The sequence below is a fragment of the Mus pahari genome, chromosome 21 (assembly GCF_900095145.1).
Source record: "Mus pahari chromosome 21, PAHARI_EIJ_v1.1, whole genome shotgun sequence".
NCBI classification, from domain to species: Eukaryota; Metazoa; Chordata; class Mammalia; order Rodentia; family Muridae; genus Mus; species Mus pahari.
Window position 1 is genome coordinate 25,659,598 of NC_034610.1, and position 19,706 is coordinate 25,679,303.

General features: G+C 44.6%; 1 protein-coding gene across 1 annotated transcript in view; it reads left to right on the forward strand.

Moving 5' to 3' along the window:
- Dnah8 (dynein axonemal heavy chain 8) overlaps positions 1-19,706 on the forward strand; it is a 231,087-nt gene that overhangs the window by 56,378 nt on the left and 155,003 nt on the right. Inside the window, exons 24-33 of the mRNA XM_021221842.1 lie at positions 606-678; positions 2,125-2,311; positions 5,118-5,314; positions 7,037-7,163; positions 9,365-9,600; positions 11,556-11,660; positions 13,255-13,368; positions 14,013-14,075; positions 16,589-16,689; positions 18,969-19,106. Coding sequence (XP_021077501.1) covers positions 606-678; positions 2,125-2,311; positions 5,118-5,314; positions 7,037-7,163; positions 9,365-9,600; positions 11,556-11,660; positions 13,255-13,368; positions 14,013-14,075; positions 16,589-16,689; positions 18,969-19,106 — 1,341 coding nt within the window. The remainder of the gene's footprint in view (positions 1-605; positions 679-2,124; positions 2,312-5,117; positions 5,315-7,036; positions 7,164-9,364; positions 9,601-11,555; positions 11,661-13,254; positions 13,369-14,012; positions 14,076-16,588; positions 16,690-18,968; positions 19,107-19,706) is intronic.

Consider the following 19,706-nt stretch of genomic DNA (forward strand, 5'->3'; position numbering starts at 1 on the left):
TATTTCCCAGCACCTTCCCAACCCTTTAGCTTCCCCCCCCCCCAGCCCCACTCGCTCCAGCTTGCTCACTCTGCCCAACTTGCTCTGGCCCCACTTGTTCTGGTCATATTTATTTCATATATGTGGTTATACTCTCACTGTCTTCAGACACAGCAGAAGAGGGCATCAGAGCCCATTACAGATGGTTGTGAGCCACCATGTGGTTGCTGGGATTTGAACTCAGGACCTCTGGAAGAGTAGTTGGTGCTCTTAACCGCTGAGCCATCTCTCCAGCCACTACCCTCCAGCTCTTACATTCTTTCTGCTTCCTCCTTTTGATGCTCCCCGAGCTTTGGTTTGGGCACATTTGCTTTTCCAGGATTAAAGATGGTGGTGCAGGCCTTTAATCCCAGCACTCGGGAGGCAGAGGCAGGTGGATTCCTGAGTTCAAGGCCAGCCTGGTCTACAGAGTGAGTTCCAGGACAGCCAGGACTACACAGAGAAACCCTGTCTTGAAAAACAAAAACAAACAAACAAAAAGTCTTTGTTTTTTAGGACAGAAATGCACAGTCTGAGAAACTGAAATTGAGCTAACTCTCACCAGTTAAACTGTCTGTTCATTCTAGCCAAGGGCGGAAGCGGTCGGAGGACATCGTTTCCTTCATCAAAACAGAAGTTCACCTTGCAATCCCTAATGTGGTGAGTCTTAATTGCAGTGGTAATTTGGTAATGTATTTTTGAAACACAGCAGCATTTAGGTGAGGTTTTGGGTCCCCAGTGTTGCAAAAATGAGTAACTATATAAAAATTGAAAAAAAAAAACCCTCTATGTGAGAATTGTACTTTAATTTACAGTAAGACCTTGCTTCTATGTATTTTTGTTTTATTTTAAAACTTTATTATTTCTCTGTGTGTGTGTGTGTGTGTTTGTGTGTGTGTGTGTGTGTGTGTGTGTGTGTGTGTATTGCTGGGGATGAAACCCAGTACTCATGGCGGCCAGCAGAGAGCACTAGAGCCCCCTGAAGCTGGACCTAACAGGTGGTTGTGAGCCACCCAGCATGGGTGCTGGGAACCAAGTTTAAAACTTAGCAAGAGGCACGTTTTCTTAATCTCTGAGCTCATACTTTTTTTACTTACCCTAGGGTTTTTGTTTTTTTTTTTTTTAGATTTATTTATTTATTATGTAAGTACACTATAGCTGTCTTCGGACATCCCAAAAAGGGGCATCAGATCTCATTACGGATTGTTGTGAGCCACCATGTGGTTGCTGGGATTTGAGCTCAGGACCTTTGGAAGAGCAGTCAGTGCTTTTAACCACTGAGCCATCTCTCCACCCTTATCCTAGTCTTGAATGAAAATAAAAATGTTACCATTTATATCTAACATTAAAACCTTTGAGTTGAGTTGTAGCTCAGGGGTAGAACATTTGCTTAGTGTATAAAGAGGAACTGGGTTTGATCCCCAGCAACACACACACACACACACACACACACACACACACACACACACACGGAATGCACCCCCCCCCAATGCCTCATGGTGTCTTCCAAGCTGGTGTAGGAGTAAAGATTTAGTTCGCCGTCTAGTAGCAAATAGAAATCACCTTGAATTTTCTTTAGGCATTAAAATAAAATCATCATAGGGACCTCAACCCTCATCCCAAACTCAGCATCATGAGGCACTCCGGGAAACTTTGTAGCATGGAACAAAAGGAGTCTGCCCTCAGCATTCTGAGCTTCCCAGGGGTAGCCCCAGCTGTTCACTGCTGCCTGGAACTCTAGGCCACCCGGGGTAGTCATGGGGCCCCCAGGAACAGGCTGGGACCCTCCTAAGACCACATTGCTCAGTCTGACCTCCTAGAGGAAAGCTCTGCAGATAGATACTTCAACACATTTCAAAGAAGCAAAAGGAATCACAGTGGTATGTCTTGTTCTGTGATTTTAGTCCACTGATGTGGATCCCTTAACTGGCCAGCAGCAGTGGGAAGAACTGGGCATTCTCCAGGATGCAGGATATCTGCAGCATGTCCTGGCACAACCCTCACCTCACAGTAGCCTGCCACTGGCTCTTGACTGACCATGGGGAGTTAGATTTGTAGAATGAGGTGGGTTGAGGAGAATTATATACATGCTGCTGATTTTCACAGGTGATGGTTCCCAGCCTGGATGACATTCAGCAAGCCATCAATCGCATGATCCAGTTGACCCTGGAGGTCAGCAGAGGAGTGGCCCACTGGGGACAGCAGCAGGTCAGGCAGATAAAGTCTTTCCAGAACAATTCTCGTGGCTCCGACCAACCCCCAGTCTTGGGAAAACCACTGAAAAAGGAAGAGAGTAAGAAAACAGAAATACCTCCATTAAGATTCCTGGCACAGTGAGAGAAGAGAAAAAGTTAAAGCAAAATGTGTGTGCATGTGCATATGAATGCAGGTGCTCCCAGAGGCCTGAAGAGGGCATCAGTGAGACCCTGGAGCTGGAGTCAAAGGGGGTTGCCTCCTGATATGGATGCTGGGAATAGAACCTGGGTCTTCTGCAAGAGAGAAGTTGCTGTTAGCCATTGAGGCATCTCTCTAGCACCCCCATTTCCTCTCTCTCTCTCTCCTTTAATATTTATATATATATATATAAGTACATATAGTATATATAAGTTTATATACTATATACTTTTATTTTTTATTTATTTTCCAATTTTTATTAGTTATTTACTACTATATACTTTTATATATACTTGTATATATTAGTAGATCTAGTATATTGTGTATATATGTTTATAATATATATAAGTTAATAAGCATAGTATATAGTATATAATATATTTAGTATACATTACATCTATATATAGTATATATAGTATAAGATAGCATACATGTAATATATATTACATAGTTATATATTATATATCACATACTATACAGTTATATACTTACATATAGCATACAAAGTATATATACTATATACTATATAGTATGTGATATATGTACTATACATATATATGTGTATATATATAGTATTCACTGTATAACTCTGTATGTAGTATATATATATGTTTATAATATATATAATTATATAGATCTATATATACTTTTATGAGCATAAAAATATTTTTATAATTATATACTTATATATAAGTATATATACTATATAGTATATATGTGCTTATACTATATAGTATATATACTTATATATAAAAGTATTTAAGTATATATGTATATATATACACAAGTATATATAGTATAAATTACATATAAATTATGTATGCATATAAAAGTATATCTATATTTTTAAGGCAAGAGGTCTCATGTAGCAAGGCTTGCTTCACACATTCTATGTGGCCAAAGATAACCTTGAACTCCTGGTTGTCCCGCCATCCCCTCCCACGTGCTAGGATTACACGCGTGCACCAGCTCGCCTGGCTTGTGTTTCTTAGGTGATATGTTTACTTACTAAGTTTTCCGTTGTTAAAACCACAACTGCTCCCTCTTTCATCCGTAACGTGACATACAAGTACTTCTTCCTAGAGTTTGGTCCTAGGGGAAGAAGGTGAAGACAAATCTCAGTGCTGATCCTCCTCTCAGCATTCCTGTGGTCCCATAAGCCTTTGTGCCTTTCACAGATGCATGATGGGTAACAGCCGCAAGTGGCTAACAGATGTCTCAAGATGAGAATGAAAAAGCAAATATGGACTTAATGTGGGTTTTTAGGTTGATTTTATGTGTACAGGTGTTTTACCTGCATGTGTATATGTGTGCTCCATATGTGCCTGATTGGAACAGAGCACAGAGTTCCCTGGAAACGGAGTTTCAAACGGTTCCGAGCCATCATGAGTGGGTGCTGGGAATGGACCCAGCTCACTCTAAACTTCTGAGCTGTCTCTCCAGCCTCAGATGTACTCTTACACAGTGAAATTCTCAGTAATACAGAACACTGACTTACCAAAGACACCACAGCATCAGCCAGCCAGCCAATCAAACTCAGCCAGCACTTTGCATTTTATTTTGCTTAAATCTAATCCGGCAATAGAGCACAGGGGATTGCCGGCAACTGGGTAAACATCACAGGTTCCAGTCCACTGGACTATTGTTCTGGTGCAGGAACATGGGCCCCCTAATCACGCATTTATCCTGTTTCAAAGGAGAAACTGGGAGTCTGTAATTTCACGTGAAGTCTCTTGCTTTTTTTTAGGTTTATTTATTTCATTTATATGAGTACACTGTAGCTGTCTTCAGACACACCAGAAGAGGGCATCAGATCACATTGCAGATGGTTGTGAGCCACCATGTGGTTGCTGGGAATTGAACTCAGGACCTCTGCAAGAGCAGTCAGTGCTCTTAACCGCCGAGTCATCTTTCCAGCCCTAACCTCATGCTTATTTAATTCACACACACACACACACACACACACACACACACACACACACACACACACAAAGTGCTGCATGGGCCAAGCAAAGGTCAGTGGCGAGAACCGTGGGGGTGTGGGGGTGTGACCTTCATCCTTACACTCAGGAGCAGAGTATCAGTAGGAAGATCAGAAGTTAAGGACCTTGTTGGCTGCATAGCAAGTTTAAGGCCAACCTGGGTTATATGTGAGATCCTGTTTCCAAAAAGCAAGCCAGGGTTGGGCAATGTGGGGTAGGGGTGGGCTGGGCGGTGTAAGTGAGATGACCCAGCAAGAAAAGGTGCTTACTCACCAGCCTGGCCATCCAAGTTAAATCCCCAGGGTCCACCTGGTAGAGGGATAGAACATGCTCCTACACATGACTGCTGACCCCACACAATATGGCACACATACATGCACATACATAGGCACACTAAATAAAAAATTAATAAAAATATAAATATTTAAATATATATTTATAAAAACATATGTATATAATGTATTTGGGGCTAATGAGACGGCTTAGTGGGTGAAAGTGATCTCTTGGGAACCAGAAAGAGAAAGAGAAAGCATCGACTCTCCCCCTCCCTCTCCCCCTCTCCCCTCCCAACATGGCCCTCTTGACTTTCAAATAAATAAATTATATTTGTAACCAAACGATAAACCGCACACACATTTCTATAAAATAAGCCCCATACAATGGTCGATTAGAACTCCAAAGTTAAATACCGACACTCTCGACATTGGAAACGTCTGCTTTCAGGGTCTTTTGAAGAAACCATCCCGGCCAGGAAGCTGAAGAACTTCTACCCTGGCGTGGCAGAGCACAAGGATATCTCCAAGCTGGTCCTTCTCCTGTCCTCCTCTGTGAATTCTCTCCGGAAGGCGGCCACTGAGGCCCTGCAGGACTTTCAGAAGTACAAGACTCTCTGGACCGAAGACCGAGATGTGAAAGTCAAGGTGTGTTTCCACTGAGTGTGCATTTTATTTATTTGTGCATTTGCTATTTATTTTTGCTCTATTCGTTTCTGACCCTTGTGTGTGTGTGTGTGTGTGTGTGTGTGTGTAGATGGGGTGGGGTGGGATGGGCTTTTTTTTTTTTTGAGACAGGTTTTCTCTGTTTAGCACTGGCTGTCCTGGAATTCACTCTGTAGACCAGGCTGGCCTGGAATTCAGAAATCCGCCTGCCTCTGCCTCCTGAGTGCTGGGATGGGATGGGCTTTTGAGGATAACACAAGACCCCACAAATGCCAAGGACACTGATACCTTGAGGCAAATGATAATGAGGCTCTGGCTGGTCTAGGCAACAATGTACCTACTTCCTCATAAAGTCTCACCACAGACCAAAGTTCATTTCCACCAAAGATCCCCCTGGGGAACCAGGGAGTTTAGTTACTTTCAGAGCCTGGGTGAAGAGACACTATGACCAAGGCAACTCTTATAAGGACAACGTTTAATTGGCGCTGGCTTGTAGGTTCAGAGGTTCAGTCCATTATACCTAAGAGCTGTATGGTGAGGACTACACCGCGGAGATGATGCCTTTTCCATGGGCTCTGTAGATGGAGTCTCCTTCCTTTAGCTCTTTCTCTCCAGTCTCTGTGCTCTGTCCCCTCCCAGAGATGCTAAAGGCCATAGGCCATCAGGACAGATTTGTATTCCGTTGGCTGGAGAGAGGGGCTGGATATTTGTGGGTGTCCTTCCTCCTGCCCTCTCCTTGCATGAGGGAAGGCCAGCAGTTGGTAAGCCCAGCCGTGATGACCTTTTGCAAACTGGCCCAGCTGAGTCGTGCACAACGGAGATACCAGGAGGCTTCTGAACCCAGACTGACCAGTCCCAGTGTGTGTGTGGAAGTCCTTCATGCAGACTTCAGTCCTAGGCCCTATCAGGGTACCTTGTTCTAAGTGTCTCATAGCACCGAGAAGTGTAAAAGTATATGAGCTGAAGTTAGACTCTCCCCAAACAGAGGGAGTTCGTATCGTGACATAATCAGGATCTGTGTACACATGTGTGGCTTTGGATTACCCTGGAACTTAGACCCTCCCATCAGAATATATGTTACCGTGTAAGGGAGTGTCTAAGAGTTTCCATTGCTGTGAAGAGACACTATGATCAAGGCAACTCTTAGAAGGACAACATTTAATTGGAGCTGACTTATAGGTTCAGAGGTTCAGTCCATTATCATCAAGGTAGGAAAATATGGCAGCATCCAGGCAGGCATGGCGCTGAAGGAGCTGAGAGTTCNACATCTTGTTCTGAAGGCAACCAGAAGACTGGCATCCTCAGGCAGCGAGGAGGAAGCTCTCTTGCACAATGGGTGGAGCCTGGGCATAGGAAGAGACCTCCAAAGCCCACTGCCACAGTAACACGCTTCCTCCAATGAGGCCACACCTCCTAACAGTACCATTCCCAATGGGCCACGCAAATTCAAACCACCGAAAAACTGAGGAAAGGCGTATAAGGTTAACTCCCTCTTGTGTTCAGGACTTGACCTTTGAATGTGAATCCATGGAGCCAGTGCCAGCATAAATAAGTGCTCCTTCCTAGCAGAGAGCTTTAGGGCGCCATGTCCCCGTATGAGAATCCTGCTACAGAACAAGTGCTGTTTATAACTTACTTGTCCCATGTGAGAACATTAGACTCCTAAGGAGTGAAGGAAGGATTAACTGCTGTGTTACCTGACAGGAGTTTTTGGCCAACAACCCTTCCTTGACTGAGATCCGATCAGAAATCCTCCACTATGCCACCTTTGAGCAGGAGATCGAAGAACTGAAGCCCATTATTGTTGTAGGAGCCCTGGAACTGCACACAGGTAACCGCAACAATGTTACTGACAGTCTCTGATGCGGGTTCAAGGGGGCCACTGAGCTGGATTGTGGGTTCTTAGACGAGTTGTTAATGCCAAGGAGAGACAACTGCATGGAGGGACCTCTAAGGAGGAGTCCGGAGCCGTGGCAGGATTGAGGTCCCTTCTCACAGCTCTCTCTAAGGATGGGGGAGGTTTGACAGCACAGGTTGCAGCCAGGCTTTCTAATTCCTAGAGAGGAGCCTAGGGAAGTGATGGGGAAGTGGATACATGGTTATCCATACCCGCTTGGATGCAAGCTGACTTCAAACCTGGGCACATGGAAACCTGGTAGCTGTGGTGTCTGCCAGAGGGGAAGGGCTGCAGTAAAGATGACAGACTACTCTCCAAGTCTGGTCTAGGGTCTAAGAGTTACATAAGTTTTATATATATATATATATATATATATATATATTACAAGGTAGAGATATTTTACTTTGAATGGAAGGGACATGAGAATGGGACCTGTAACATGATATTTGACTCAGCAAGTAGCTCTGGTATTATATTGCAAATGCCAAGTCACTCTAGGCCATCGATATTCTTTTCCCTTCCCTTCCTTTCTTTTCTTTTCTTTTCTTTTCTTTTCTTTTCTTTTCTTTTCTTTTCTTTTCTTTTCTTTTCTTTTCTTTTCTTTTTTTAAGACAGAGTCTCTCTCTTTTTGTTTTTTGTTTTTTGTTTTTCGAGACAGAGTTTCTCTGTATATCTCTGGCTGTCCTGGAACTCACTTTGAAGACCAGGCTGGCCTCAAACTCAGTAATCCGCCTGCCTCTGCCTCCCGAGTGCTGGGATTAAAGGCATGTGCCACCACGCCTGGCCCGACAGTGTCTCTTTTAGTCCAGGCTAGCTTCAAATGACTCTACAGCTGAAGATGACCTTGAACTCTTGACCCTCCTGCCTCTGTCTTCTGGGGATTAGAGAGACCAGCCACCACAGGCATTTATGCTACATTAAAATACAAAGCTAGGGGCCCGGGTGTGGTGGCGCACACCTTTAATCCCAGTACTCGGGAGGCAGAGGCAGGCGGATTTCTGAGTTCAGGGCCAGCCTGGTCTACAGAGTGAGTTCCAGGACAGCCAGGGCTACACAGAGAAACCCTGTCTCGAAAAAACCAAAAAAAATAAATAAATACAAAGCTAGGGGTTGGAGAGGGTTACTGGTGAAGAGGGTAGACCGCTCTTGCAGAGGACTCACGTTTGATTCCCAAGATCCCATGTCAGATAACTCACAATTGTCTATAACTCCGGATCTGCCAAGTCTAATGCTCCCTTCTGGCCTTTGTATATATTTCTCTCATGTGTACATGTCTCCACACATTTTTATAATAATTTAAAAGTAAAGGAAATCTTTATAAGCTAAGGTAAAACATTATACCACTGAACCCACGATGCCACTGGACCTTCAGAGTGGACTAGGGAAGCACGGAGCCGTGTAGGAGGCTGAGGGTACCCTTTCTCTCTGCTCCTTTCTTCTTCCCTCTGGGTTTTCTGCTCCCCAGTGACTCCCAACTCTCATCCCAACTTTTCAAGAAAAGACTTTTCACATTGGTGCATGTGAGTGTGTATTGAGCTGAGATGTCCAGTCAGGTGAGAGTCCTGTCAGATAAATATTCTCAAGTGGACAGGACAGAGAGAGTAGAACAGGCAAGCCAGGACCGTGGTTTGCTGGAGAAACAACGAATTTCACTCCACAGAAAGGGGCTTCCCTAGAGAGAACTACACGACTATGGAGGCTCTGATGATAGGGTGTCCTGAGCTGGGCAGGGTTTATGCAGCAGGATTCTTCACTTAGACGCTCCCCCCCAGCAGGTGGTGGTGGCACATGTCTTTAACCCTGCCACTCTGAAGGCAGTGGCATGTGGACCTCTGAGTTTGAGGCCAGCCTGGTCTACAGAGTGAGTTCCAGGGTAGCCATGGCTATACAGAGAGACTCTGTCTCGGAAAAACCAAACGTCTCCCACAGCCAGAATTACGTCATGGAAGCGGGAGCATTCTTTGCAGTCTTGTAACTTTGTGACATACCTAACGGGCTAGTCATGCTTCAGCCGACCATTGGTCACCTGTGGTCAGTGAATACTGAATGTGGGCGGGTGGCTGAGATGCTGGGATCTGCAGCACACACAGCAAACTCTTTCAGAGTTCTGCTTTTGTCTTTCCCGTCCTCTCCAGAGCCAATGAAGTTAGCCTTATCAATCGAGGCCAAGGCATGGAAGATGCTGCTCTGTCGATACTTAAATGAAGAATATAAGAAGAAAATGTCAGACATGATAACGTTTATCAATGAATACTTAAAAAAGTTGTCCAGACCCATCCGAGACTTGGACGATGTCAGATTTGCTATGGAAGCTTTGTCTTGTATCCGAGACAATGAAATCCAAATGGACATGACTCTGGGGCCGATTGAAGTGAGTAATGATTTTGGATTTTGCTTTCCTGAAATCCCTTTTTTAAAATAGAGGCAAACTTTTAAAAAGTGATTCTGTAATACATTTCTTCATCTAGTGGATGGAATAGTTTTGGGGCATGGGGTGGGGTTGGGTTCTCTGGATATCCCTGGGTATCCTAGGACTCACTCTATAGACCAGGCTGGCTTTGAACTCTCTTTGATCCGCCTGCCTCTGTTTCCTGAGTGCTGATAGTAAAGGCATGGGTCACCATTGCCCAGCTTGGAACAGCCTTTTTTGATGCTAATGTTTTTGAGGGCATTCTAAGGACTTCAACACAAACCAGATATAGAGAGATATTAACATACTTAGGCAATGTTCAGTGTTTGATGCAGATGACAATATCTTATGGGAGGTATTGACCACACCCTCCCATATTAATCCTACTTTGTTAGGTAAATTCTACAAATAACTTTAGCTTCTAGAGATCAGTTGTAAGACTTATAAGCATACACATGCTGTGGGCAGGAGGACCTGTATAGATGGAATAGTTACCTGGCGGAGCTTAGATGAAAAAAGAGGATGTTAGGGGAAAGTGCGGTATTCTTTCTTCCATTACAGCAGTGGTAAATTACCACAGTGTAAATTCTCAGTGGCTTCCGAGAGATCTGGGGATATCAAGATTCCATCACAAGCATTTTTGGATAGGTAGTGTGTGGAATGTATCGTTGTTTTGACCCTTAGTGATGGTGAGAGCCACTCTTATGTGGTTCCCTACTTGGTTTGTTCTCTCCAGACAGCATCCTCCCATGTAGCTTGTAGCATCTGAGAAGTTGGTACTGGCTCTGCCTCCTCCTAATATCTCTATTAGTTACATTCTGACCTCTATTAGTTACATTCTGCTCCTGTAACTAAACACCGGGACCAAGCCCAACATGGTAGAGCTTGCTTTTAAGCCCAGCCCTTGGAAGGCAGAGGCAGGCAGAGCTCTGTAAGTTCATAACCTGGTCTACAAAGGGAGTCTAGGACAGCCAGGGCTCTGTTACACAGAGAAACCTTGTCTCAAAAAACCAAAACCGAAACCAAAACCAAACCAAAATTTCCTCCATGACTAAAAGCAACTATGGAAGGAAGAGTTTATTTGGGCTCTCGGTTCCAGAGGGAAAGAGCCAGTCATGGCTGGGGACGTTACAGCACCACAGCAGGAGCCGGGACTCGCATCTTCTAACACAAGCACGAGGCAGAGAGAACAAACAGGGAGAAGGGAGAGGCTTTAAGTCCTCAAATCGCTCCCCAAGCGACATACTTCCTCCAGTAAGACTGCAACGTCCCTAAACAGTGTCACCAACTGGGGACCAAGCGTTTTCAAATTCCTTAGCCTATGGGGGACATTTCTCACCTAAACCACCAGAGTACCCGATACTCGCTACCACTGCGTGCTTTCTGGGCCCACTGGTAGCTAATGATCTTCCCATTTTGCTACGTTTAAGATCTCAGTATGTGGGAACTTGGGATGCTGACCACACCCATCCCTTGCTATTTAATAAATGATCATATACTTACTTCTTCAGCAAACATTCTTTTGGTAAATCCAGCTGAGTATTCATACACATCATTTCCGTTTGCTCCTTTCATAGCTGACCCCTGCTTTAATGTATGAGACATGATCGCATAGGCACTGACCCAAGATCACGGAGGAGAGAGGCAGAAACCAGCTCTAAGGATGTTTTCTAAGCCGGAGTCTCTCATTGGGATCTGCCTACATCTCCACCAGGGGTGGCAGGGAAGTGTGGGTTTCAGAGCCTGTGGTCCTGGGTCAGCGCTGGCTGTGGAAGCCCCTGAGCAGCTAGAGGCACATCCACAGCGTTACCTCTAGAAGCCATCTTCCTGGACGAGGTAGCGGTTTTAGGATGTATCTTCAGCTGCCGGTGGCCGCTTCCCCTGAGGTGTTTCTGAACTCTGCTGCCCCTCTGCAGGAAGCCTACAGCATTTTGAACAGATTTGAGGTGGAAGTGACCAAAGAAGAGTCCGAAGGCGTTGACACCCTGAGATACTCATTCAACAAATTACAGAGCAAAGCTGTAAGCATGCTGCCTAATCCCGTCCTTCTGTTAAGTCGCGGCTCCTAGGAAAAGGCGTTTCGAGCTTTGAACACCTGTCATCTATAATAATTCTAGCAACATGCACCCTGTGTACCGGAAGAGTGGCCATTCTGAACCAGGCAACTCAGCAGTTTTGTTTTTAATATATCGGCAAAATGGTCTAAAAACCATCATGACCTCCTTCTAGTTAGAACATACTCATTACTCCCTAGAGAAACCCCATGCCTATCAGCAGCCGCTCCTTTATTCTCTGCCCCCACCCCCAGCCCTGAAGCGCTTTCCACATCTGTGGATTTGTCTTTTCTGAATATTTGATGTAGATGGAGTCGTGGGGTGCATGGGCCCACATGAGGAATCTTTAACTTAGCGTTCATTTTCAAGGTTCATCCGTAGCGCCCCAGGCACTTGTCTTTCAGTTGCTAACGATATCAAGCACCTGATCATGTGACCATTTTATCGGCCATTTGTGCATCACCAGAGGAATGGGTATGGGAAACTTGGGCTTATTTATTTATTATTTTTTAAATGAGCTTTCCCTTCTTATTGTTGACTTTTAAGAGTTCTTAATATATTTCGGGCTCCTCTCATCTGTGATTTGCCAGTGTTTGCTCTCTCGTTCTGTGTATGGTCTTTTTATTTTATCGATGGCTTGATTGACTTGGCGATGCTGGGAACGGTCAGACTCCCCTTGGTCCATGCTCAGCGGAGTTCTACCACTAAGCTATCTATACTCTCAGCACCAACCCTCTTATGTTCTCAGCGCCACCTTCTGAAGTACACCAGTGTTTTGTATTTTCATGGAAGCTTAACCTGTTGTGTTTATAAATAAAGATAAAGAGAGAAGGGAGGTGTGGCGAGGTGTGGGGGAGGGGGTGCCTCTGCAGGCCATGCTGAAGCATCCTTTCCCCCTGAGGGACCAGCCACAGGACAGTATAGTATAGAATAGTTTATTCAGGGCATGGGGAGGGGAGTTGACAGGGTAGTAGAGGCAGAGAGAGAGAAAGAGTACAGAAGTAGAGGAGTAGAGGCCGGCCATGAACATGGAGAGAGGCAGGGAAGGGGATGGGGAGAGAGGATGGAAGGGGAGCAGAGAAAGAACAAGAGAGGAGAAAGAGGGCAAGGGGGGGCAAGCAGCCCCTTTTATAGTGAGTCAGGCTGTGGCCAGGTGAGGCTCTGTGAGGCAGAGCTTAGACCAAATGCTAACATAACCAATCCAGCTTTTCCTTCTGATACCTGTATTTTCATACTGTATTCAGGAAATCCTTGACCCAAATCCCGTTATACAGATCCACACCTATGTTTTCTTAGACTAGTTTGATAAGTATAGTCTTTACATTTAGGCCTCTGATGCATCTTGAGTTAATTTTTATCTGCTGTGCAACAGTCCTCTTGAGTAACAAAGCAGAGGACTTGAGTGTCCTTTAGGTGTGTTGGGGTCCCCTGTGTATAATATAACAAGCGAGCGGAGACAGCTTTATCCTCGCCGTCTACGGCGTGACCCAGAGGAGACTGGTACTTTTCAGTTTTAATACGTCACTCGGACCCTCATGCTGAATATTCTTTTTGATTCCAGGTTTCCGTACAAGATGAACTTGTGCAAGTGCAACCCAAGTTTAAAAGCAGCCTGCTTGAGTCAGTGGAGGTCTTCCGAGAGGATGTTATAAACTTCACAGAAGCCTATGAGACGGTAAACGCCGCACACTCTATTTTACAATGCGTGCGGTAGGGGTATGTGAAGTTCACGGGACACATGGAGAGAAGGAGGCAATTGAAAGAAGTATGTAAGTGATCCAGTTTGAGTGTCTGCTACTACGCACAAGGGCGTTCCTTTGAGACAGAGAAGAAAGCAGATTTTCCTGTTCAAATAAGCACTGGCCTAGAAGGTTATGGAAGGGACAGAGGAGTTTTATCCTGTCTAGGAGTTAGAATTCCTACAGAAGGTCTGACAGAGGGACTGGGAGACAGCTCAGGAGTTACAAGTGCTTGCTGCTTAATCGTGAGGAGCGGAGTTTGGATATAAGGACCCGTGCGGGGCAGCTCTCAGTGCTTGTGATTCCAGCTATACGGAAGCTGATTCTCGCTTCTGGTCTCTTGAGGGTACCTGCACGTGTGTGTGTGTGTGTGTGTGTGTGTGTGTGTGTGCGTGTGTATCCATCCCTCCCCACCCCACCTCCGCAAACACAGACAGACACAGACAGACAGACAGACAGACACACATGCACTTCAAAAGCAATTTAAATCTTCTTAAAAAAATAAAGAGAGTTCTAGATAGAACCATTAACTGACATGTATATTGATTAACAGTAAGGATGGAGATATTATTTCTTGCAGGAAGGACCTATGGTACCGAATATTCCACCCCAAGAGGCTAGCAACAGGCTGCAGATATTCCAGGTAAAAAACGATTTCTTCTGTCACGTTGACAATCCAGTATTTTAAAACATGATTTTAGAGGGAATTTTTTTTTTTAAATCTTATAGTAGAAAAACTTAATGTTTAAAGTAGATGAAAATATTAGTTGCATTCTAATCTTGTGAGTGAATGCAGGTGTGTGCCCATATGTGTGGGCATATGTGTGTGCCCACATGTGTGCGCTTGTATGTATATGCCCACACGTGTGTGCATATGTGTGTGGATGTACCTGTGTGTGTGGAAATGTGCACATTCCTTTGGAGGGGAGAGGACAACCTTGGTGTCTCTCTCTCTCTCTCTCTCTCTCTCTCTCTCTCTCTCTCTCTCTCTCTCTCTCTCTCTCTCTCTCTCTCTCTCTCTCTCTCTCTCTCTCTCTCTCTCTCTCTCTCTCCTCTCTCTCTCTCATCTCTCAGTGGCCTGGAACTCACCAAGCAGACTAGTTGGGAGCCATTAAGCCCCAAGCTTCTGTCTCTGCCTCCCCAGTGTTGGGGTTCCTAGTTCAGGTTACTACACCCAGATTTGTATTATAATCTTGTAAACAATATTGTTTGTCCCTCTGCCCTTCCTTCCCTCCTTCCCTCCCTCCCTCCCTCCTTCTCTCCTTCCCCCTTCCTCCTTCCTTTTCCCCCCTCTCCCTTTCAGCTGTGCACAGAATCTCAGTTTTGTTGGAGAATGATACCTTGACAGTTGTGAACTTAACACTTTATCCATTCCTTAGCATCTCTTCTAGTAGATAAAGTGAAGAAAACTGATAGGACAGTATAATGTCATCAGTATGAGACTTTGAATATTGCATAGTGATTTCCCTACTACCTTATACTCTCTCTTTTATCCATATTGCTTTAAAACCCCCGTGGTCCATAGTGTATAATATTCCTTGGGTCAGACCAACTATTTGTCTTTCTCCGTTTGGGTGACTATTTTGTAAATTCATGGCGTGCTCAATAAATTTGGGCACCATGAGCCCTAAGGAATTCTGTTCCCTGTTTCTGTCTCCCCAGAAACCCCACCTTAAAAACTCTATTTCCTTAAAAACTCTAGAGCAGTGGCTCTAGAATATCTTTGTATTTCCTGTCCTTCTTGCATTCTCAGTAATTAAAGGGGGGTGGGAGCTGGACAGATGGCTGTCCTGCAGGAGAACCTGGGTTTAGTCCTAGCACTCACATGGTGACTCAAAATCATCTGTAACTCCAGTTCCAGGGAGTCCAGCGCCCCCTTCTGGCATCTTTGTGCATTGTACACACACAGTGCATATACACACATATAGACAAATGCTTATGCATATACAATAAAAATAAATACACCTGAAAAAATCCAGATACTTGGTGCGTGTCTTCGTCAATAGAAATTCAATTAGGAAGTGGTTGCTAACTCTAAGCTGCTGAAACAGAGACAACATTAAGCCAAAGGACATGGTCCTGAAGCCATGCAGCAAGCGCTGTGCTCTAGTTAAGGAGACTTGGAGTTTGGAAGTAGGGGTTTGGTCTCCTGGTCCAGATCGGAACTACTGGGGCAAGCAGGGAAGGCTCCCTGGAAGAAGAGGCATCTCAGGTGCGTTTTGGAGGAATAAACAGAGTCAGGCAGGGAAAGGAGGATTTACAGTTTGTGCATAGGCTCAACAGTGAGAGCTAAGCAGGGGCGTGTAGGGAGATGTTCACTCTCCAGAGAGTGTAACCATGGAAAAGGGACTCTCATGGCGTGTTACATGGTAACAGAGGGATCACTGCTGTTGTATCCGTGCTTTGAACGAGGGTCACCTTTTAGCAATCAAGTATATACTATTCAACTTTTAATTAAACATTTTTAAAAAGGAGGGCGTCTGAGAGAAAGACAAGTCAGCAGTTAAGACCTTTTCGTTTTCTAGCAGAGGGTCTGAGTTCGGATCCCAGTATCCACACGGTGGCTCACCACCACCTTTAACTGACTCAGGAAGCGGGAGCTGATTTCCCCCTTCTGGCCTCCACGGGCACTGCATACAAGTGTGTATGCACACAGATACTGTGCACACACAGAGTTAAAAATAAAATTACTCTTAACAAAGGAAAAGGTGTGTGTTAGCTTTGGCATTACAATTTCTAGACTCTATACCATGCGTAAACAAGTTGGCTCTCTTAGGCTAACGCATCTCTCACTTTGAAGTCCCCTGGGAGGGAGAGAGATTGCTAAAGTAGTGAAAAAACCCCAAATTAAAGGTTTCTAAAATACCATTTTATTACTTTCAAATGTGCAGACAGGGATTTGAAACACAGCATTTCTGGAGATGACTTAGTTCATTAAAGAATTAAGTCAATATAAAATGGATGCGTGTAGAGTACTTGAAAGTTAACTCCCTAAGTGTTCTGCTTTCCTCTGGTGGCTTGGATAAGAATAAATTTGCCCCACAAATCCTTCCTTTCATGTGTGTTACCCTTTCTCTCAATTATAATAAATCATACTTTAATGGGACTTGAATTAATTCTATGTCAGTAAAACATTAAAAAAAATCTTTGTTATAGGCCAATTTTGATGATCTATGGAGGAAATTTGTCACATATTCATCGGGGGAACAACTTTTTGGATTACCTGTGACTGACTATGAGGTTTTACACAAAACTAGGTAAGTTCTGAAAACTTCCAAGTACTCCAGGCAGATCATCAGTAATACCACCCACATACGGGAAAGTACATGCACCAGGTGCCCCTAAGTATCCCCCCTGTACCTACCATGTCTGACTTGTCGGGGGTTTAATCTCTGCGGTGCTTCATTTTATCTATCAACTTGAGATCTAGAATCACATGGGAGATGGACCCCGGCCATGCCCATGGGTAACTGTCAGGTTAACTGAAGTGGTAAAAACCTCTCACTGTGGGTGGCGTCATACCCTAGGCTGGAATCCTAAACTGTATCAAAATGAGAAAGCAAACTGGGTGCCAGCATTTGCCACTTTGTGCTTCTCAAGTGGATGACATGTGACCAGTGGCCTCCAAGTCCCCTCTAAAGGACAGTAACCTCAAACTTCGAGCCAAACTAAGCCCCTGCTTCCTGGATCCATCTGTGTGGCCGGCTGCCTCAACATCCTCTTTAAAGGACCATAGCCACAAATTGGAGCCAAAATAAACCCTAACTTCTGGAAGTTCTTTAGTCAGAGTATTTTATCATAGCAGCAGAAAAGTAACACGCACACACACACACATGAATGCAGACAGCAAGACTGACAAATAGACAGACACACACACACACACACACACACACACACACACACACACACACACACACACACACACACAAGAAGGTTGCTGGAGAAAGTCCATTGCAGTAATTCTGGGCTCAATGAAGTTTAGCTTACAACTTTCTTCTCCTTTTCATTAATTTTGGATGGTGTTGAAATTTCAACCCCTATGCTTTAAACTTCCCTTCTGACTACATTTATGTCACGGGTGCTCTGCCTCATTGGGTAGGCATAGATTGTATTGAAATTGATGGTTAAATAACTTGCTTGATTTTAAGCAACATATCTGAGATTTAAACAGGACACAGCCAATAGGATCTTGACTATATCCTTTCTGAAAAGCAATATTGAGGCCAGTGGCATGGCTCAGTGGTAGGGTGCTTGCCTACTGTGTGCGAGGCCCTGGGTTTGGTCCCAGTGGCATGGCTCAGTGGTAGGGTGCTTGCCTACTGTGTGTGAGGCCCTGGGTTTGGTCCCAGTGGCATGGCTCAGTGGTAGGGTGCTTGCCTACTGTGTGCGAGGCCCTGGGTTTGGTCCCCAGCACCTGAGGAAGGGCATTACAATAGTGCTTTTAGAGTCTTGGCTGTTGACTTTCGTTGGCAGAGAGACGAGTGATTGGGCCAGTTTGGGGTAGAGAGTTTTACTTTCCTTCTAAAACACGAATCTGCAAATGTAGCCTCTTCACCAGTTATGTAAGACTTGCAGGTATCTGATTCTTATCTATGGCTTATGAAATTAGGCTATCCGAGGTAGCGTTCTAGAACATCTTCCCTTTTACACGATTGTTGAGGAATTCTTACTCATACACTTGGCGTGAGATTCAACGTGCTAATCTCTAGGACAGCAGCACATGTAGCCATTTGACTCATGGACCATTTATTTAGTGATATTTATTTAACAATTACATTTATTAGGCTGGGCAGTGGTGTCACACACCTTTAATCCCAGCACTTGGGAGGCAGAGGCAGAGGCAGGCGGAATTGTGAGTTGGAGGCCAGCCTGGTCTACAGAGTGAGTTCCAGGACACCTGGGCTACACCGAGAAACCCTGTTTTGAAAAACAAAACAAAACTCCACCCAATTACATTTAGTTTTAATCATTTGTGTGTGTGTGTGTGTGTGTGTGTGTGTGTGTATGTGTGCCACAGCCTCTGAGTGTGTATGTGTGTGTGCATGTTCCCCTCTTATTTTACATGCCTTTAACATAACTTGGCATAACCTCTGGAAAAAATGAAATTATTCTTAGGATCATGGAAAAGAAAAATGATTTTAAAAATTGAAATGTAGGATAACTGGAGGCAGAGGCAGGGGGATGATATGAGTTCAAGGCCAGCCTGGTTTACTTAGTGAGTTCCAGGTCAGCCAGGGCTATACAGTGAGACCTTGTCTCCAAGAAATAACCAAACCAAACCAACCAACCAAACAAACAAACAAAAATCAGGGTAACTAACAATGTAGTATGTGTCTTAGATGTAGAAGAGAGTCCAGGTGTGTCCCTTATAAAGTAATCAAGCTGTTGGTCCATGCCAGGTGATTCTATGATTTAGGATGTTGTAGGACTCAACCTTATTGATGGAGCTTAACAAGGACTTTTTATCGGGAACCCCTACTGCTGTATGCATCTCATGTCTGAGTGACATTACTCATGTCATCCTTTTGTTCCCCAGAAAAGAGCTCAACTTGCTTCAGAAGCTGTATGGCTTGTATGACACCGTCATGGGCAGCATCAGTGGCTACTATGAGATCCTCTGGGGAGATGTAGACATTGAAAAGATCAATGCAGAGCTGCAGGAGTTCCAGAACAGGTGAGTCTCCGTTACTTTAGCTCGCTTTCTTAGTGTTTGTCCTGCAAGACTCCCGTGAGACCGTTCACAAGCTAGGGCTAGAGATATGGCTCGGTGCTTAAGTCTTGCTCTCTCAGAGGACCCCAGTTCGGTTCCTGGCAACCACATCAGGTGGCTAAGAACCACTTGTAACTCCAACTCCAGGGCACCCTCTTCTGGCCTCTCTGGGTACTGCATGCACATGGTGTACCTGTCCAGCGTATTCACATATACCCCTCTTCCGCAATTAAAATTTAATCTTTAAAAAAAAGGGGCGGGGTGCATATCAGGGGCTGGAGAGATGGTGCAGTGATTCAAAGCACTGGCGGTTCTTCCAAAGGACCTGGGTTCTGTTCCTAGCATTTGCATGGCAGCTCACAACTATCTCTCAGTTTCATTGGATCCAATACCTTCTTCTGGTCCCTTTAGGTACCAGGCATATAAATAGTACACATACACACAAGCAAAAACAGTCATACACAATATTGTTGTCTGTTTATAACACCTTCTTTAAAGGGAGAGGTGGGGGTACTTTCTTTCTTTTTCTTTTTCTTTTCTTTTCTTTCTTTTTTTTTTTTTTTT